The sequence below is a fragment of the Echinops telfairi genome, unplaced genomic scaffold (assembly GCF_000313985.2).
Source record: "Echinops telfairi isolate 266 unplaced genomic scaffold, ASM31398v2 ScPeMD7_70;HRSCAF=299, whole genome shotgun sequence".
Lineage (NCBI taxonomy): Eukaryota > Metazoa > Chordata > Mammalia > Afrosoricida > Tenrecidae > Echinops > Echinops telfairi.
In genome coordinates this window covers 32,420,973-32,441,693 of record NW_022103968.1, presented here as the reverse complement: position 1 = coordinate 32,441,693, position 20,721 = coordinate 32,420,973, and the positions used below count along the sequence as shown (strand labels likewise).

Here is a 20,721-nt window from a genome sequence, read left to right as displayed (position 1 = left end):
ATGACTTTGCGCGATTCAAACAAGCCCACCCACGGCTCTCAGAGAGGAAGCCGAAGCCATCAGAAACACAAGCTAGGGCGACTGTGAGTCAGATTTGACTTGGCTTTGGCATTGAGTTTGGCTTTTTGGTTTATTGTGATGAGCCAGTTTACACACCAAACATTTCAAAACATCCAAATGTGGATGCGCTGGCAACAGGAAAACGTGCAGTTTCTTAGTCCTTGTTCTGATTATATTAATTCAACAAGAAAAAAATATAGAACAGTTATGTCTTAATTTTAAATCCTTGATCAAGAGTTGCAGACATTCAGGAGGAAAGAGGGCTTGACTACAACTACGTCACTTCAAAGGAAAGGAAAATGATATTTAATTGATGGTTCTTTTTCATACTTTCATTTCTGATTGCAAAAATAATGCATGTTTCATTTTAGCAAATTCACACATAAAAGAGGCAAAACGTAACACTGTTTGCTCACAGTTTTATTCCCCTTCCAAATACAATTGTTATCAAATGGGCTCCAATGCTTTTGTCCTTCTATAGCTATAGTTGTCGTCATTGTTCATATAATGGGCGCTTCTGCATCTGTTTAGGTGAGAAGAGATCTGTCATCCAACACCAACCCCGGTCCGCAGAAGACCCTACCACCAGCTGTAGAAAATATCTCGCAATACGCGTGCCAGAGAAGAACCTCCCTAAACAACTGTAACCGCATCTTCACGGTAATGGGGGTTTGCAACAACACCCCCAAAGAATGACTTGCAGCGTCTTCCCATTTATCTATTGATCACAGAAATTTCTGAAAATTCAGGAACGTATTCCCACACCCATTTAGCCACCTACCTCGCCTGATCTCTGGTTCTCCTTGTGTCAAAACAAGGCCTTCATCGTTCACGGAAGTGGAGAAACACTCATACACGTGGATTATGTTCTTTTAAAAAATGTTTCACTATAATACCATCCTTTATTGTGTTTGGGATGAAAGTTTACTGCGCAAATTAGGCCCATTGAATAATTCCTAGGCTCTGGCTCAGTGACCTTGACTTTTCTACAATGCGTCACCTTTGTGCTCCAGGTGTTCCCTTTCTGTTCATCTCGTGGCCCTGCTCCACTTACCTGCTCATCTTGGCTTCACTTGTAAATGTCTTGTGTGTATTCCACAGTCCTTTCCTCTGCTGCCGTTATTTTCAACTCCCCTTTGCTTTCACATTAACCTTGACTGGTCTCATCCAGATTGTTTTCAAAGGAGCACGTGGGCGATAGTGTGTGTGTTATGAGCCAAAGTGTTATTCAACTGAAGCGTGAGTTCCTGGTGTGGGTTTAGTACAATAGACTCAAGGGAATTGCAGGGCAATCTTAGGATTCCTCTAGTTTCTACTGGGTCCAATAAGTCTGATCTTTTACAAGAATCTGAGTTTGGTTTAACATTTTTCTCCTTGCCTATCCGGGACTATCTACAATGTTACTAGTCTGGTTTATATTCTTCAGAGATAGTAAATTATTATTGGCTGAACATTGGTAGTAGGCCCAACACTTCTCAAAGGCACATGGTCTGAAAAACAAAATACTCTAATTAGTCCGATACATAATTCAAAGCCTATTCCCAGCGAGCCGATTCCAACCCATAGCAACTCTATCTAGTGTTTCCAAAACTATCGATCAGTTTGGAAGCAGCTGATGGGTTTGGACTGCCAACCTTTTGTTTAGTGGCCAAATGCCTAGTTTAATCCATAAACTGAAAAACAAAAACAAAAAAACAACCCACTGCCATGGAATAGATGCTGATTCATAGCGACCCTGTAGAACAGGGTAGAACTGTCCCTGTGAGTTTCTGAGACTGTAATTCTTGAGGGGAAAGAAAGTCCTGTCTTTCTCCATAGGAGCAGCTGGTGGTTTTGAACTGCTGAATTTATGGTCAGCACCCCAATGTATAACCACTACACCACCAGGGCTCCCAGTCAATATATAGTAAGAATAAATTACGTAAAAAATAGCCTTGGTGCATAGGCAGTCTTTGTTGATCAACAAAAAGGCCACGAGTCAGCAGACCAGGAGCCTCCGCTCAGCCTGATAAACTTGTTCACAACCAAATTCACTGGCACCGAGCCAAGTCTGCCCCTATGTGGACAAATTCTCCGGACCTCTGTTTCTTCATCTCGTATGGAGAGATGATCTTACTACCAGGTGCTGTAGAATCATTCTCACCTCATAGTGACTTCCCCTTAGGAGCTGCTCTGTTCTATAGACCTTGGCCTACAGAACTTTGAACTGACAATCTGCCTTCCAGCTGCCAGCCCTTAGCCAGTATGCTAGCATATCAATCCTCTTTAAAGCCCTCTCCAGCTCTGAGGCTTGATAACTGTGCGTCAAGCGACCCTAATAAGCCCACACCTTCTTGTCTTCTAGCCTGGGGGCAGTCATCAGCCAGATGAACCCGCGCTAGCGCAGTGCTTTAAGCTTTCAGTTGCTAACAGAGAGGTTGGCAGCTGGGACCCACCAGCCCCTCCAGTAAAAAGATGTGGCAATCGGTCCTGCAGAGATTACAGCCCTGGAAAATCGCTGGGACAGGACAGTGCCACTGTGTCCTCTACGGGCACGATGAGTCAGAATTGACCCTACGGCCACAGGTTGGGGGGGGGGGTGTGCACCAAGTGCAAAGTTTCTCATTTCTTGACTTCCAGCCCCACTTCTGCAAGGAAACTGCAGTTAACTAGACAGGATGAGTGTGAAGTCACACAGCTGTGGCTACTTCCCCCTCTGCCAGAAATGCAAACATGCCCCACTTTAAATAACTGGGCCTTTGGGCACGTGACCTGAGATTACATCCATTCGCTCCAGGAGCCTCTGTTTAGTGCTGTGTTCTATGGGTTTATGCGGCGTTTCATGCTAAGAGAGTGAGATTTCCAATCTTCAGAACAGAATTCTAGCCAGAGTGGTGGGGAAGCCAGCAAGCAAAGAGTATTAGAATGTGGTCAGAGCGAACGAAGTCCCTTTCTGACTAAATCATTCATGGACTCAGTTCTGACTCAGAGCTTTCTAGTAGAACTGGCCCATCGGGTTTCCTGGGCTGTGCTTTTGACCAGAGCAGCTCCCCAAGGAGAGGAGGGTGGATTCCAATGGTTGACCTCGTGCTTGGTCGCAGATGGCTTAACCATTGCACAAGCACGTCTTCTTGAATGGCAGCACACTCTGACTCTGGCGCCTGCCATTTTCCCGGTTCCATTCCACAGCAAACATTACCTGGGTGGCCCCTGGCTGCAGACACAAAACCACTGTTAGACTCAGTCCTAGCATTGAAGGAGACTTTCAGAGGACACCTTGACTTAGGAGAGAGCAAGCAGTCATTTTTGAATGACCCTTAGCCCAGAGGCTAGAAAATGGATACGACTTTGCTCACTCGGATTTATTCTTCAGGATGCCTTTGAGATATTGGCTGAAAACTTTGAGTTTAGAGAAAATGGAGGGTCTTGCCTGGCATTTATGAGAGCGGCTTCTGTGCTGAAATCTCTTCCTTCCCCGATCATCAGCATGAGGGACACCGACGGCATTCCCTGCCTGGACGACAAGGTGAAGTGTGTCATAGAGGTAAGGATGCCATGTGATTGGTTTCACTTCCTGCTACTTCTTTCCTAGCAAAAATTGATATGAGAGAGGCAGAGGCAGAGAGACAGAGGTGCATCTAAGAGCGTTTCCTGGCAACTAGAAAAGATACGGTATTCATGACTTCTTTTCTTTTATCTGGGCTTATATATGTATAGCTGGAGAGAGATGTGTGCAAGTGTACATATATGTATAATCCATGTCCTAATAGGATCACAGCTAGATCACACCGAGTGGAAAAAGAAGGACTCTCCCATATAATCACTAATCCCGGTGACTCGGTGACCTACAATCTCACCAGCAAGTGAAGCATCTGAATTAAAACACATGTTTTTAAATGGAAGATTAAGGACTGTAGCCTTCCTCATGGATGACAACTGAAAGTTAAGAAAACAAAAGTCCTCGCAATTGGACCAGTAGACAGCACCATGGTCAATGGAAGAAAGATTGAAGTGGTCGAGGATTTCATTTTGCTTCGCTCCACAATCAATACTGAAGGAAGCAGCAGCCAAGAAATCCAATGGCACACTGCATGGCGTAAATCTGCTGCCCAAGACCTCTTTAAACTGTTGAGGAGCCAGGATGCCACTTGGAGGATTAAGGTGTGCCTGCCCCGAGCCATGGGATTTACAGTGACGTCCTAGGCATAGGAAAGTTGGGCAGTGAAGAAGGAAGAATGCCGAAGAATTGATGTGCTTGAATCACGCCATTGGGGAAGACCAGTGAAAGTACCACAGACTGCCAAAAGAACAAACAACCAGAATGTTCCTTTGAAACAAGGACAGGGAGAGTTCATCTCCCGTACGTTGGACATGTCATCAGGAGAGGCCAGTCCTTGGGTTAGGACAGACTGATGCAATGGGGTCAGCAAAAAAGAGGAAGACCCTCAGGAAGCTAGACTGACCCAGTGGCTTCAACAATGGGCTCAAGCACGACAATTGTGAGATGGCGCAGCACCAGGCAGTGTTTCATTCTGTTGTGCCCAGGGTCACTATGAAGCATAGCCAACTAGACAGCATCCAGCAACAACCTCAGCAAAGTCTCCTGCCCCCCACACACACCAAAGCCTATCTGGTAGTAGGTTTCCACATAGACAAATATGAGGTACATTATTCCAAATCTAAGGAGAAGAGGGTGACTCTTGGACAGGCTGGGTCTAAAATTATTCTGTTCAAATGAAAAGCCCTCTTGTTTCAGCACATTTAGATCTATTAGAAAGAACATCATCACAAATATTTGGACAAACATGTCGGCGACTATTTTGACTTGGTATTCTGTAGAGTTGGGCCTCATCCCTATAGTATCTTTGCCCTTGAGCATTGTCAAGAAGATCTTAGGCACACGATGAACTTGGGTTTTCAGAATGAGAGGGAAATGTCTTATCTTGTCTACATCTTCCAGGCAAGCCTCCTGCTTGCAATGGACGTAGATTCTGTGAAAGGTAAAACTGCCAGGTCTGTGGATTTGAGAGTCTCTGTCTAACACCACTAATCTAAAACATTTTTCTTCTGTTCATCCAGGAGATAATTGAAGATGGGGAAAGTGCTGAAGTGAAAGCTGTGTTGAATGATGAACGCTATAACTCCTTTAAAGTAAGTTGTAACAAACACGTATGTACAATGGCTTTACATTCATCAGGTAACTTATCCCGAATGGCCTAGGAAGCAGATGCCTGTATAACTGAAGGTGCCCTCGCTTGTTGCTCGGCTCCCAAGAGATACAAATGACCTTACCTTTCAGGAGTGTGTTACGCTTGAGTACAAAGGCAAAGACCAGAGGGATAGGCCAGGCCTGCTCATAAAAGGTAAACTTCTCTTTGGAACTCTCCTTGCTGTACCCTCTTTTGATTAGAGCAAGATTACCTCCCAGTTTCCCCTCCCTTAAAGGATGACTTTAGCCATCGAGTGCTGCTGTAACAGATGAATCACACATGGACGGCTTTCATACACAGCCATTTATTCTCTCACAGCTAAGGTGGTCAGAAGTCTTAGTTTCCAGTACCAGCTCTAGGGGAAAACATTCTCTGTGTGTCTGCTCTGGGGAAGGCTCTTTTCTCTTCACAACAGCTGTGGCTCAACCGTTTCTGGAGATCTCCAAGTGCCTAGAGTTTCCCCTGGGTGAAGGAGCTTGTCAGTACAGGGACCCTGGGTCCCAAGAATGTACCCCACTTTGTACTTTTCTTTCTTGCTGCCACAAGGTTGCTCTCATCTGTGCTCACTTGTCTCATGCCTTTCCTATCTCAGAACAAATTGATTCGTGACCTAACTGAATCCTGGAGATGGTCTCCTGCCTCATGAACAGCACTTTGATCAACCTTGTCTCTTTCACCTCATACTCGCAGACAGACGCAAACTCACCATCATCGAGTTTATTCTGACTCCGATCCTTTACAGGATCAGATTGCCTCATGCGTCTTCTAAGGAACAGATGGTAGATAGCAAATGCTATCCATTGCTTACCTGAAAGCAGCGCCGTGGGGACAATGACACCAGTTCACCAAAATGGAGGATAATTACATAATACTGAGAATCGGGGCCTAGCAAAGTTGATAAGTGGATACAGATGGGGGTGGGACAGTGGGCGGGGGGGCACAAATTCATACCAGCTTCCATGCACCCTTCTCAGTCCTTCAACCAAGACAGTTCTTAGCTTCCGAGCTCCGTCCCTCAACCATGAGTCTTGGATCAGAAGTGTTTTTGCCCAGGCCTAAAATGTGTGGCTAGGAGCCAGGCTCAGCTCAGAGTATAGAAGAACCAATGTTGAGTCTGGGATCTCTCCCATGTCAGTTGTGTGATGATGAAAAGCAAGCCACCTGAACAAACACTCCTCTTTACACTGTGAGAGCAAGTATTCTGAACATGACCACGTGGAAGAGACATTGGCCCAACAGAGATAACGTTAGGTCATCACTTACTGATGATGCAGCCAATGCCACTATCAGGTAATGTCTGTATGTCTGACCTGCTTCTTCACCCCCGTTTCACCTAATAATGCCATTGCCAGGAAAGGGCTTTGAAATAAGAATGTCTCCGATAAATTATTAGCACCTACCTGTAATGTTCAGGAGAAATGGGGGTCAAAGATTTGCTCACCTACTTTCTGAATTGCTTGAGATCTTGGGAAGTACCACCACAGTCGCAAAGATGGTTGTAGAAACTAATGCCATGCCTCCTCCATTTCAGCTTTTCACGTCTGTGTTTGGAGTGGGATTAAAGACATCCGAGAAATGGTTCAGGATGGGTTTCAGAACGCTGAGTAAAGTAAGAAGCGACAAAACCCTGAAATTTACACGGATGCAGAAAGCAGGTATATTGTGTCTCCCCAAACCTCTCCCAGGCTCCCTGGGCCTGGCCAGGTGGTGGTTCAGGTCTGATTAATCATCCGTGTTTTGCGCCCAATCGGATCGAGCGGGGAAAGCTCCTTTGCCTTTCTTCTGTCTTTGTGGCTGTTGTAGTGAAATGCCAGACTCACACTCTGCTAGCAGTAAAACCAAGCATCTTTTGAAGGATAAAACGTTTCATGAACCGGGGAGGCACCCAAGCAACCAGACAAGATGCTGTAATGCTGTAATGTTCTAACATGCAGAGAGAGAGTAGGTTCATCGGGTGAAACAAACCAGGGCAGACCTGATGTGAGGGAGGAAGCGAGCAAAAGGCTATTGTAGTTTGCCAAACTATCCTCCTAAACATTTAAACCCAGGAAATTCACTTGCCCCGATCTGAGACTGTTACACCCCAAAATTTATTTAACAAAACATCCTGGCGGGAATAACTTATGCCACAGCTGCAGGTCTGTCTGTCTCTCCCCTGATGGTAAATTTTATGACTTTACCTAGTAACTGGTTTACAAAGGGCAGAAATGCAATGGAAGATTCCAGTCGGGGATAATGAAGTGTCATTAAGACTGAGTTCATGGGCATTTATCTCATCTCGATGATAGAGTTATGAGATAGTTATAGGCTTCATCTTACCATGATCAATTTGAATCCTGTTTCCTAACCTCCAGGGACATGCTTGATCAAGGAGTTCTTTTCAGAACCCAGCTGAGTTAACATTCTTAGCAGACAGACGGTTCAGCAAACAATGCCTCACTCGAGCCGGAGGTCTCGTCTCTTGCTCTCTTTGTGTTACGAGCTGTTTGATAAAAAGACAAGTTGCCTCTTAAGAACAGTAGAAGTTTGATTCAGAATGGAGTTTTAATGGAGGCTGAAGTCACTCTTTCAGCCACGCCATTCCCTCAGTTTTAAGGTGTAAAGTCCACACCCACATGGTGAGAGCGCCAGCTTTCAGACTGCGACCATCTGCATTCAGAGCCCCCTCCAGCGCCTTCTAGCAGTGAGACTGTAGGCAAGTTCCAGTCATGGAGCCTTAGTTACTTCCTCTCTGGAAGAGAGATGATATTGAAGAATGAATCAGATACCGCTAATCCTTGGGCCATGCGAGAGATCTGTGCCTGAGTAGGTCTTTAGAAATCCATAGTTAATGAGTAGATGCTTAGGTAGACAGGCTGGCTGAACAGGTGTGGGAGGAAGAATGGGAGTATTCCCATGAATATCCATAGATATGACAAAGGACAGGTGTACATTTGTATTCATCTTTGCTAAAAATATACACAGGAATGTGGTGAAGCATGTAGGAGGCGAAGGTATGAATACTTCATAGATATAGCCAAACTCCGTGAGGAAATGAGTCACTAGCCCTAGGTGACTGGGATCAGACACTCCGTGAGACATGAAAGTCTATTGACATAAAACAGTTCATTACAGACGATGGTCTACATCTTACGTGGGTGAGTAGCTACTGGGATCTTAAGCACTGGTGAGCAGCAACCTAAGGTCCAGAGGGAAGAAGATGGTGAAAATCAAAAGGCATATGTAAAGCATCTGAGCTGATGAACGACTGGAACAACAAACATCAGCCTCCACAATCCTGAGACCAGAAGGACTAGTGGGTGTCCAACTACCACTGCCAATTGCTCTGAAAAGGGTCACATTGCAAGGTCCTGGATAGAGGAGAAGCAACCATTATGTGCACCAATGTTCACCATGGCTGGTGTTCTCAAAATAGCGTTTTTAAAGTTGATCGGTCTCATAGCATGTACATACGTGGTTTCTTTGCAGTACAGCGTGATTGTGATTTCAAAAGAATCTCACCGCCACAGTCCTAGTGACATAGCTTCTGCAGTTACGGTGCTTCGTGAAGTCTCACTGGAGCATTGGTCTTAAGAGTCAATATTTGATATATAGCGGCGCGCATGTCACCGCACACAGTGTGATGCGTTTCTTATAAAACGTGAAATACTTTTATCAAAAAGGAATGCCAAATCGGGTGTTTTCATGGTGTCAAAAATTACCATGCCGTTGTTAGGTGCCAGGGAGTCATTTCTGACAACACTGAATGTAGCACGGCCTTGTCCTGCGCCGTCCACATTGCTGTTTTCTCTGAGCCCACCCAGGGCCACAGCCACTGCGTCAATCAATCTTGTCGAAAGCCTGCCCCTCGACTTTACCAGGCACCACATTCTTCTTCAGGGCCCGGTCTCTCCTGACATGTCTAAAGTACGTGAGGTGAAGTCTGGCCATCCTTCCCTCTGGGGAGCATTCTGCTCGTACTTCTTCCCTGACAGAAGTGTTTGTTCTTTCGGCAGCCCACGGTGCTTTCAATATTCTCCTCTGCCAGCACCATCACCCAAATGCCTCCGTTCTTTTTCATATCTTCTTGAAGAAATAGTTGATAACCACGCCCTTTGTTTCTCTAATTGCACAAACCTCATTGGAAAAATGTACTACACGTCGTGCGGTTTGATACTGGATGCAAATTCATAGATACAAGGGGCATCTTCTGCTGCTCCTGCATGGCCTAGCATGGGAAGTTTGAATTGGAGAGCTTGTGAACATGATGTTCAAATCAGATGGCCTCCCTTTCCCCTCCCTCCCGGGTTCTTGATGGTGGGAAAGGAAGGATAGATTTGTTCTGTGTCATTCAGGATATCTGCATCAGCATCAATGACAGATGAAACTATGAAGACGTAGACTCAAATACATCAACAAAAAGAAGTGCCCAAGCAAAGTCTACAATTAGGAAATGGGTTATCTCAAGAGACGAGTCCCCAGTTCTTAGGAAGATGCAAGCCAAGTTTGGGAGTCATAGCTGAGAGCCATGACTGCTGTGACTCTCCCTAAACATCTTGGTCTCGAAGGCCTTATGCATCTCCCCACCTCCCTGACCCTTCTCTTCCAATGCTTCATCCCACAATTCTTGAAATGTGGCACACACACACCCCACACACCCGTATCTCCTCTCTTCTAACCTCCACAACACCTACCATAACTGAAATAGCCAAGAATAACCAAGTGGGAATAGCCAAGTCATTCGCCTAGCATCAACGTGACGCTGACCCAGTTTTCATTTGTCCACGGTGGTCAGGCAGGGGAGCACCAAGCCAAACCATCTATGACATTGCCCCCTGTAACTCAGACACACATCCTGCTCCTAATCTTGACTTTCATTTTCATGGCACTCCATCTTCTCCCAACCCTAAGCCTTCCCATCCAGAATCTTTATGTATCATCTTTAAAAAAAAAAAATCATTTTATTAGGGGCTCATACAACTCTTATCACAATCCATCCATCCATCCATCCATTGTGTAAAGCACATCTGTACATTCATTGCCCTCATCGTTCTCAAAACATTTGCTCTCCACCTAAGCCCCTGGCACGAGCTCCTCATTTTTCCCCTCCCTCCCTGCTCCCCCCTCCTTCATGAACCCTTGATAATTTATAAATTATTATTTTGTCATATCTTGCACTGTCCGACGTCTCCCTTCACCCATTTTTCTATTGTCTGTCCCCCAAGGATGAGGTTATATGTAGATCCTTGTAATCGGTTCCCCCTTTCCACCCCACCCTCCCTTCATCCTCCCAGTATCGCCACTCTCACCACTGGTCCTGAAGGGATCATCCGCCCTGGATTCCCTGTGTTTCCAGTTCCTATCTGTACCAGTGTCCATCCTCTGGTCTAGCCAGACTTGCAAGGTCGCATTCGGATCATGATAGTGGGTGTCATCTTTTTTCAAAGAAGAGGAAGCAGCTCACTGAGCAAGAAGTCTAATTCTCTAGTTAGGACATGAGATTCGAGCAGTTTGCTCTCCAGGGGGATTTGAAACAGTGGCTCCTTCTTCATCAAGAACACCTTAAGTTCCTCCATTGAAATGCAAAGCACCATCACTTCTGGAAACATTCCTCCACCAAATCGACAACATGGGTGTCCAGGCTTTATGGAAGCAAGGGTTGACGTTCATGCGGGTGGTCGTTAGCTCTGTGTAGGGGCAGAGCAACCACTTAGTGTGGGCTGGTTAGTTCACGCTCTCCATTGACCTGTCTTCCAGGATTCCTCTACTATGAAGACCTTCTCAGCCGTGTGACCAGGCCTGAAGCAGATGCCGTCAGCATGCTGGTTCAAGAGGCTGTGTGGGCATTCCTGCCGGATGCCTTCATCACTGTAACAGGAGGCTTCCGCAGGTAAAGGAGTGGGCTGCTTTTGCCCCCCCCCCCTCTACGCCATCCGTGGCTCCCTTGTAAGATTTCTCGGGTCAGAAAGGCCTCAGTCCTTGGTTTTGCATGAGAAAGAATTCATGCCAAAGCTGGATTTATGATCTGTGTGAGTTTTGTAAAAAGGATAGAAAAAATTTCAGGTTTTACAGTTAAGAAATGGGCACCCTCAGGACACTTCACACCCACATGTGGAGGCCTGAGGCCAGAGAAACCTCATCATGGTCAAGGACCAGCTGGAAAAGAGAAGGGATGGGCTTGAAATTTCAGCCTTTTGGGAGGCATGGTCCATGATGTTAGTTGACCCTGTTGGTTGAATTAAGCCCACCTGGCCTAGATTGGGGCCTTCCCAAGTGTACTGGCTTCCTGGCTCAAGGGTCTGAATTTGGGCTCGCCCTCTAGCCTTGATCGGCTTCCAACTTCCCGTCACAGGGGAAGGAGGCCTTGGCAGGTAGAGGGACAACCCCTGGTTAACACCCGCTTCTGCGGGATTTTCCACGAGGCATAATGCCTCTTGACCTGGCATCAGCCTCTCTCTGCAACCTCATTTCCCACCCTCCATAGTTGACCTCTGCCACTCCAAAGGGCTGGGCACTCCCTACACACTCCCTAGTGTGTCCTCCTCGGCGACTTCGCTGAATCCGGGGCCTTCTGGCTGCCCTGCCTCTCCCCAAATTGTCACCTGCTCATTTCTCATCCCGAACAACTCAATCCAGCAGGGACTTCCTTCAGGAAGTCTTTCTTGATTTCCTCTTCTCTGCGGTGCGTCAGGCACCCCTCATCCACCACATCACCCCTTTTCCATCACAGCACGGTGGCGATTTGTTTGTATGTGCATTTGTCCTGCTAAGCTTTTAATGTTTCTTACTCAGTGTGAGTCTGCTTAGTGTTCGGCACCTGTTGTGCCCCCCCCCCCCCCCACACACACACACACGATGCTCGAAAAATGTTGGTGGGGCCAATGAATGACTGAATGAGCTCTTCGCAGAGATATTGATATTGTGTAGCTGCTGGATATGAAAACTTCCAATTCACAAAGAGATTCCTCCCCTCCCCTCCCCTCCTCCTGCTCTGTCTGTGACTCTGGCCAGGTGGCTGGCTGGCTGGTAAGCCTGGTTTAAGGCAGGAAGTGGAAGAAGACAAGCTAAGAAAAAGCTCTCCATCTAGGTCATCATGTCAAGCGGGTGGCTGTGTGGATCCGAGCACAGGGCTTGCTTGTGGTCTTGTTTCTCCTTCCTCTCTCAGGGGTCCTCGGTGCACATATGCAAGGAAAAGAACGCATACACGTTGTCAGTGTTTGCCCTCATCTACATCTCAATTTATTTCGCAAGGAATAGAGTTCATTTAAAATAGGTATCAGATAACATTAAAAATTTTGATGTCGCAAACCTTAAACTTAAGGCCATGATATGGAGGTGCTTTTTCTGAAAGTCGGGAGCCAAAAATCTAATTTATTTCCATTTTTTATGTTTTTTAATCAGAGGGAAGAAAATTGGACATGATGTTGATTTTTTAATCACCAGCCCAGGAGCAACAGAAGAAGAAGAGCAACAACTTTTACATCAAGTGATAAACTTATGGGAGAAAAAGGTAAGGGGAAAGATAAAAAATAGACCTTTAGACACTCCCACATCATATAGATCTTGTTGTACCTCTTCCTTGTGTAATGACATCTAATCCATTCTTAATTATTTGTTTCTACAAGGCCACCTGACAAGCAATGAGACGTAACAACTTCAGTCCAAGTGCATCTGTCTTGCTTATTTAAACTTATCCTCTTACCAAAGCAACTGTGTTTGACCTGCATTGGAATGAAAACACCCAAACACCACAGAACACATAACAGCACAGCCCCAAACTGAAATTAAATTAGTTGGGGATTATTTGCTCCTGCAGTTACCACTCAGGTTTAGAAATTACTTGCATGTTTCCACCTCTCTCTTCCCCACATCTGTCCAATGCCCTGAAGCAGTGGTTCTCAACCTTCCTCATGCCAAGACCCTTGAATATAGTTCCTCATGTTGTGGTGACCCTAACCATAAAATTATGTCCGTTGATACTTCATAACTGTCACTTTGCTACTGTAATGAATCGGGTGACCCCTGTGAAAGGGTCGTTCAACCCCCAAAGGGCTCGCGGACCACAGGTTGAGAACCGTGCCCTAAAGAGTTCTCACTTGTAGGTAGTTAAATTGGATGACTGCCCGCACTGCTGGGAATATTTTTAAATAACATGCTACACTTTCTAGCTAGGCAGAATTTTATGAAACGTGATTCACTAGCCTTATCCTGCTCTGTCTCCAAGGCAGGCAAAGTAAGAGTGATTATCTCGATAAGAAAAAATACACCAAAATGTTACCTAGAGGTAACAGGTCATCTGCCCAGAAGTGGGGAAGAGCCTTGAACCAGGGATACTAACTCAAAGCAACTGCATGGAGGTAAATTGGGGTGTGTCTGTTGTTCATGGGTTGGTTGGTTGATTGACAGGCTTTCAATGGGGGTAAAGAGAGGCGTGAACGCTGGTGTGAGACGCAGATGAACTGAGGTTGGTTTGTATCTTTGCTTGGAGCTGACTTTACCCAGCCCTTCTTAATTGCTAGACTCACCACTCGCAGAGAGAAGACAACAAAATGCCTTCCTTCGCATCCTCTCCCAGTATTGTCAGTTGGACCCAAAAGCCGGGACAGAGCAAGAAAAGCTTTCATGAGGAGCCTCGTGTTGGCTCCGGAACCCTCTCCGCGGGGAACCTAGGCTGATATCTTCCTGTTTATTTTCAGGGATTGCTTTTATACTATGACCTTGTTGAGTCCACATTTGAAGAACTCAAGCTGCCTAGCAGGAAGGTGGATGCTTTTGATCATTTTCAAAAGTGCTTTCTGATTTTAAAACTGTACCATCAGACGGTAGCCAGTGGCCAGTCCAGCCAGCTGCAAGAAAAGACCTGGAAGGCCATCCGCGTGGACCTGGTCATGTGCCCCTATGCGAACCGAGCCTTTGCCCTACTAGGCTGGACTGGCTCCCGGGTAAGCTTTCCATTGATCAATCCCAGATGGTAGCTTTCCAAAAGACACCAGCTGATCCTGGAGGAGAGACAAAGGCAGCAGGGGCAGGGCGAGAGAGCAGTGCCCAAGCAGAAACCAAACCCATGGCTGGCGAGGCCATTCTGACCTGACTCACAGCGATCCTAGAGGGTCCTATAGGACTGAGTAGAAAGGCTTGCTCCCTAGGGTTTCCAAGCCTCCCATTCTTCACAGGAAGAAATGCTCTCACCTGTCTCCTGCCGAGCAGCTGGTGGAATCAAACTGCTCGCCTCTCCTTTAGCAACCGAATGCATAATCCACTATGCAATCGGGTTCTTGGAGCAAGCAGGGCCCAGCAACCCCGGAATCAGGCCATTCCCCCATAGGTGACCATGCACCCAGGATGATTAGTATATAACAATGATTTTCAGGTGTGATGCCCTGACCGGCAGCATTAGCCTTACCTGGGAACAGGCTAGAACTATGAATTCTTGGGCTCCCCTCGGGCTTCCTAAATTAAAATGCTTGGGGCTGAAGTCTACCAATGTTTGCAAAAGCCTGCTCAGGGAATTCAGTTGCAGCTTCAGTGTAAAAACACCAGTATAAAAACCAATTCTGGTGGTCCAGTGGGTTAAGGATTGGGTCGCTCACCACAAGGTCCTTGGTTCAAATCCACCATCTGCTCCTCACGAGAAAGATGAAGCTACCTGCTCCTGTAAAGATTCGCAGCCTCAGAAGCCCTAAGGAGTTCTACTCTGTCCGATGGGCTCACTAGGAGGCAGAATTGACTTGCTGACAGTAGGTTGCGTTGGGTTTTTATATAAGCCGCAAGGTAGTTAAGAGCATAGTTTTGGTTCCTCCCAGACCTGGCTACTAGCCCTGGATGTGCCATTCACCAGCTGGGCGATCTTGGAAATGTTCCCTGTGCCCTTTAAGGTTCTGTTTTCCCATAAGGAAAAGGAGGGCCAGGAGAGTCGTTTGCTAGGATTTTGTGAGCCCGCCCTGGCACAGGCTTTGGCACCATAGCAGGGGTCTGGTCTGTACTAGAAAAGGGGTCCCTCTGACTGGCACCCAGATCACATCGGGCACATAGGGCACCAGTAAATAACCGCCAAAAGACTATCTTTCAAACCCAAATCACTGTCATCAAGTCGATTCCAACTCACCGCGACCCCTTGGGACACAGTAAACTTTTGGGATTTCTGAAATTTTAAATATTTATGGGAGCAGACCGCCTCGTCTATCTCCCTCAGAGTGGCTAGTGGGTTTAAACCTCTGACCTTATGGTTGACAGCTCAGGGTGCAGCCTGTGACACCACCAGGGCTTCGTGAAAGAATAGGACCACTCTGCAGATCAAGGACACGATCCTCCTTTCTAAAGGTCTACAGGGAAGTGCTCCTGAGGTTTTAATACAAGGATCCAGGAAGATGCCTTCCATTCCAGAGGGTCTACGGAATGTCATAGGTAGCCCCTAACTGTCCACATTCAGCTCCTCAGTGACCCTTCCTTCATACCCAGTGTGAGCAGTCTGAAGCACTTTACTGAGGTCAGAGGAAGAGAAGGAGGGTGAGCGTGGCCCAAGGGCTCTGGAGGCTGAAGTGGAGTCTGAGAACTACACGCACTTGCGTAGCCCTGCAGTGACTGCACCCAGAGTCTGCTTCCCCTGGTTATGCCACCGCCGTGGCTCCCATGGCCTCTCTTATGCAAGACTTTGGGTTGGAAAATCTGCCTGCTCTTCCAAGCAGGTGGTGGAGATGGACGGTCCCCAGCTAGCTCTCCCTATAGGCCTAAACCCGTGGCTGGGCAGTTATTCCAGCTCACAGCGGCCCTCCAGGACAGAGGAGAACTGCTCCGGAGAGGTTCCAAGGTGGTAAATCTTTACAGAAGCAGACCGCCGCATCTTTCTCCCACAGGGTGGCTGGTGGGTGTCAACCCTCAGCCCTCTGATGACCAGCCAGGTGCTTTAACCACTGTGCCACCTGGGATCCTTCCATCCGGGCCTGTTTTAGGGTTGCTGCTGGGTGCCATGGAGTCAGCGTGGAGTCATAGCAACCGAACAAAACACTGCCCAGTCCTGCCCAGTTCTTACCGTTTGGGCCCCTTGTTGGCAACAACGGTGTCGATTCGTCTCGTTGACAGTCTTCCTCTTTTTCAATGACCTTCTGCTTTGCTGAGCATGATGTCCTTCTCCAGGTCTTGTCCCTCGTGGTAACGTGTCTAGGGTATGTGAGATGCTCGCCATCCTCACTTCCAGGGAGCTCGCTGGCTATATTTGTTCCAACACAGATTTGTTTGCTGTTCTAGCAGTCCATAATCTAGGCCAACACCCGAATTCAAGTTCATCAGCCCTTCTGTGGTCTTGTTCATTGTCTAGACTTCCCCGGCATATGAGACAACTGGACACGCCATGGCTGGGGGAAGGTGCGCCTTCATCCTCAGGGCCACATCTTTGCTGTAGAACACTTCCCAGAGGTCATTTGCAGCAGATTTTCTCAATGGAAGATGTCGTTTGATTTCTTGACACGGGCATGGCTTCCGGATGACATCCTTAACAACGTCCAGTTTTCTCTCCGTTTCTCGTGATGCTGTCCGTTGGTCTGGTTGATCTGGCTCCATGTCGAGGAGCCATCCATACTGAGGCTGTCGAGCCGTTGATCTTCATCAGGAAGGGCTCCAAGTCCTCTTCACTTTCAGCACACGGCTGCCTGTCACAGGCTGGGAAGTAGACTTCCCCCAGCCCTGAGAGTGTTTTCTCCTTCCTGCTGCCCAGCCTCTTGGAGAGCTGGCTCAGCAGACCGATTGAATAAGTGCTGTGAAAGGATACAACGCTGACACTGAGCATCTCCTGCTTTGGCTCGAATGGCTGCCTCTCGGTCTTGGGACAGTTCTGCCTGAACACAGTGAAGCGCTCGGGAGTTCCATGCTTCACCATGTTACCCATCATTTCTTACGAGCCATGTGGTCAGATGCCTTTGCACATGGCGAACCTCTTCCTGGCATTCCTTGCTTTCAGCCAAGATCTGTCTGATACCCCTCCTTCCAGGTCTGCTTCAGAAGTCTAGAAAAGTCCTAGACTAGAACATTGTTGATCGCCACTAAACAACAGCAAACTTGCTGCCCTCGGGGGTCACTTCTGACTCCTAGAGACCTTTGGAATGGAGGGTTTCCCCGTCTGTCATCTTTGTGGTAGTAGACCGCCACCTCTCTCTCCAGCGGTGCAGCGGGTGGGTTTCAAACTGTCAACCTTTCCTTTAGCAGCTGTGTGCTTAGCTGCGGGTCCACCGGCACTCCTTCCCTCCTCATTAGAAGGCACAGTGACCCTGCAGCCTTTCCCCAAATCCTTCAGGAAAAGAACAATGCTTTCATTCTCAACAAAAGCAACTTCGACGACAACTGGATTCATTGCCCCCATTTCTCAAAGCCTTTCTGTTCTCTGTCTCAAACTTTAGGGATTTTTTTTTTTCTCCCTGTGGCCTCAGCTCACTAGGATTAAAGCTGATGCGCTTAGGAGAGCACATATCTCAGTACACCAGCATTTCAGAATCCCAGTTTGGGAATGTCAGAGCTGAAAGGGAAGGGACCTTAGTCATCCACTACCCATCCTCTCATTTGACCGACCATGATTCAGAGAGGCTGGGAAACTTGCCAAGAGACACAGTCACATGGGAGCCACATCCAGGCCAGACCGCTGGTCCCCTGACTCTTCATTCTCCTTTAACAATCTCACTGCCACCAGGTCAATGCTGACTCATTAGGACCCCCTGTGGGTTTCTGAGCCTGTAACTGTTTACAAGAGTAGAAAGCCCGGTCTTTCTCCTGCAGAGCTGCTGGTGGTTTTAAACTACCGACCATGCGGATCACAGCCCAACACATAACCACTACGCTGTCAGGGTTCCCTTGAACAATAGTGACATTAAAAAACAAAACTATTATCTCTTCTGCATTTTCTCTGGATCAGGTATTGTTTAAGAAGCTTTAGGTATTACCTTTTAATGGAATCTTCACAATAACTTATTCATCCAACAAATATTTGGTATATCTTCTTTGTTCCAGACACTATTTGAAGTAAGAGAGGACAGAATGTTATGAACAAAACACGTGTTTCTTATTGTCGCAAAACTTACACTCTAGCATGTGTGTGAGCAGGTGCAGGGATGAGGAGGGTAGGTGGTGGCCGAGACGAATTGCAAGGTCAACAGTTCAAAACCACCAGTAGTAGACAGGGTTTTCTACTCCCATAAAGAGTAGCAGTCTTGGAAACTCACAGGGACTGGTCTACCCTGTCCTCACTATGAGTCATCGTGGATTTGATGGCAGTGGGAAACACATAAGAACTCTCACTCTGGAGCCTTGGTGGCTTAGTGGGCTATTCATTGAACTGTTAACCACAAAGTCAGCAGTTCGAATCCACCAGCTACACTGAGGGACAAAGATAAGGCTTTCTATTCCCACCCACTGGGCCAGTTCTACTGTGTCCTGTAGGGTCTCTATGAGGCAGAATTGACTCAGTGGCAGAGGGTTGCTGAGTTGTTTAAAACACATAAATGCCATGGTGGCACAGTAGTTAAGCTCTCAGCTGCTAACAGAAAGATGGGCAGGTCAAACCCACCAGGGACTCTGATGGAGAAAAACCTGGAGGTCTGCTCCCATAGAGGTTTCAACTATCATATCCTTTGGGGACAATTCCATTCTGTCCGGTCGAGTTGCTATGAGTCCGAATGAACTTGATGGAACACAGCAACACAAACACGGAATTAACACTGAAGACAGTCTGGACTTCACAGCAATTTATTTTAATGGTCTCTTGTTCAGCAGTTTGAGAGGGACCTCCGGCGCTATGCCACACATGAGCGGAAGATGATTCTGGATAACCATGCTCTGTATGACAAGACCAAGGTAGGTTCTTCTCCTGGGATTGGCTGTGTTGACCCTTCCCCTGAAGGCTGGCCCCTGAGCACTTTCCTGCAAGGATTTCTAAGTTCAGGTACCGTCTCCTCTGCCATGAGTGCTATGTCCCCACTGATTACAGTTGGAAAGAACCTAGCAAGCACACAGTCCCCGGCTGGCCTGGAATCCACCTCAAGGGCTCTTGGCTCATAGATGATAAACTCGTCGGAGACATCCCAGCAGTAGATGCCTACTATGTTTGTATGCCACTGGTGTTTGCAATGAGCAGCTCCCGAGAAAACCAAGGGCCAGTTACATCACAAACATCACTCTCGTGCCTCTTCATTGCAGAGGGGCAGTAACATGCTGAATGACCAGTTGGGTCATTACTGAGAATTTACTGTGAAAATAGAGAACCCCACAGTGGCCCTGAGATTGGGATAGGCATTCATTTGGTATGTTGGCTTTGCAGAAGTCAGAATCCAAGTTCACATCAACAAAATGAAAGATTGCTATAGGAATGATGAAGAAGTATATATTCAACTGTTCAGGCCACAAAGACCAATTATTCTTAGAGAAGTTGAAGACCTTAAACTAGCATCTAAAGGAAGAGAAACCAGAAGTAAGAGTACTTGCCCTCTAGGAACTAATCATCTAAATAACCTTGACCAGAAAAGAGAATTTAAGCTTATATAATTGCAGTGTCTAGGAGTAATATTGGCTTCAGGGATGGCTGTATCAAGATGCTAAGGTAGACTGGCCTCAGTGTTGGCTTCATGCCCAGCCAGACTTTTCTCATGAGTCTCATCTATTTCAGTAGAGGGGAGGAGCAGATTTCTTAATAGTCCCAGCAAGAATCCTAGCTCATGGGCCAAATCTGAGCTATCTCCCCTTTCTTGGAGCTTTGGATGGATGTTCTTCACCTGAACCTCATGAACTGAGAGTCAGGAGGGGTAGTTTCATGAAGAAACAGGAGGTGCTGCTGCCAGTGGGGAGCCATGGATGCTGGCAGGAAAGGTTGCAATGTTGGGTGTGTACATGGAGGTAGCTTCAGTAATACAATTTAGGTACCCTACCCTACCCACAAAAAACCCCCAAACAAACCCAGAATTGCACTGATCAGAGTGAAGCTTCGGTAGTGTGCCTTCTTCCTGCTAGGCGAGCCTCAAGCAATTCACTACGAGTTAGTTTTACCCAGTGGCGTCACCTGGGAAGATTCTCTGTAGTCACCGTGAATTTTTTCGTAAAAGTAGTTTCGCTGAAACCTTGTTTTTTAATGATGGCCAATTTAAGAGAACAGCGTGTGGCTGTGAAATTTTGTTTCCTGCTTGGGAAAAATGCCGCAGAAACTGTTGTGATGTTGAACACAGCTTACAAGGACAGTGCTATGGGAAACACTAAAGTGTATGAGTGGTTTTCTCGTTTCAAAAAAGGTGAAATGTCGATTGATGACTAGACGTCCATCAACTTCCCAAACAGATGAAAATGTTGACTCGTAGTGAGTTTGGAGTTTGTTCCACCAGGTCAGATTGTTAATCAAGCTTTCTATTTAGAGGTTCTGGAAAGATTGCGTAACAGCTTGAGACAAAACAGGCCTGATTTGTGACAGACGGGGGACTGGTTTTGCCACCACGACATCAATGCACCGGCTCACATGGCCATCTCA

At 46.9% G+C, this 20,721-nt stretch overlaps 1 protein-coding gene across 1 annotated transcript in view; it reads left to right on the top strand.

The window, feature by feature from the left end:
- DNTT (DNA nucleotidylexotransferase) overlaps positions 1-20,721 on the top strand; it is a 39,518-nt gene that overhangs the window by 17,704 nt on the left and 1,093 nt on the right. Inside the window, exons 3-10 of the mRNA XM_045291619.1 lie at positions 592-720; positions 3,413-3,583; positions 5,119-5,190; positions 6,781-6,904; positions 10,986-11,118; positions 12,630-12,738; positions 13,925-14,170; positions 18,981-19,064. Of these exons, the coding sequence (XP_045147554.1) occupies positions 592-720; positions 3,413-3,583; positions 5,119-5,190; positions 6,781-6,904; positions 10,986-11,118; positions 12,630-12,738; positions 13,925-14,170; positions 18,981-19,064 (1,068 nt within the window). The remainder of the gene's footprint in view (positions 1-591; positions 721-3,412; positions 3,584-5,118; positions 5,191-6,780; positions 6,905-10,985; positions 11,119-12,629; positions 12,739-13,924; positions 14,171-18,980; positions 19,065-20,721) is intronic.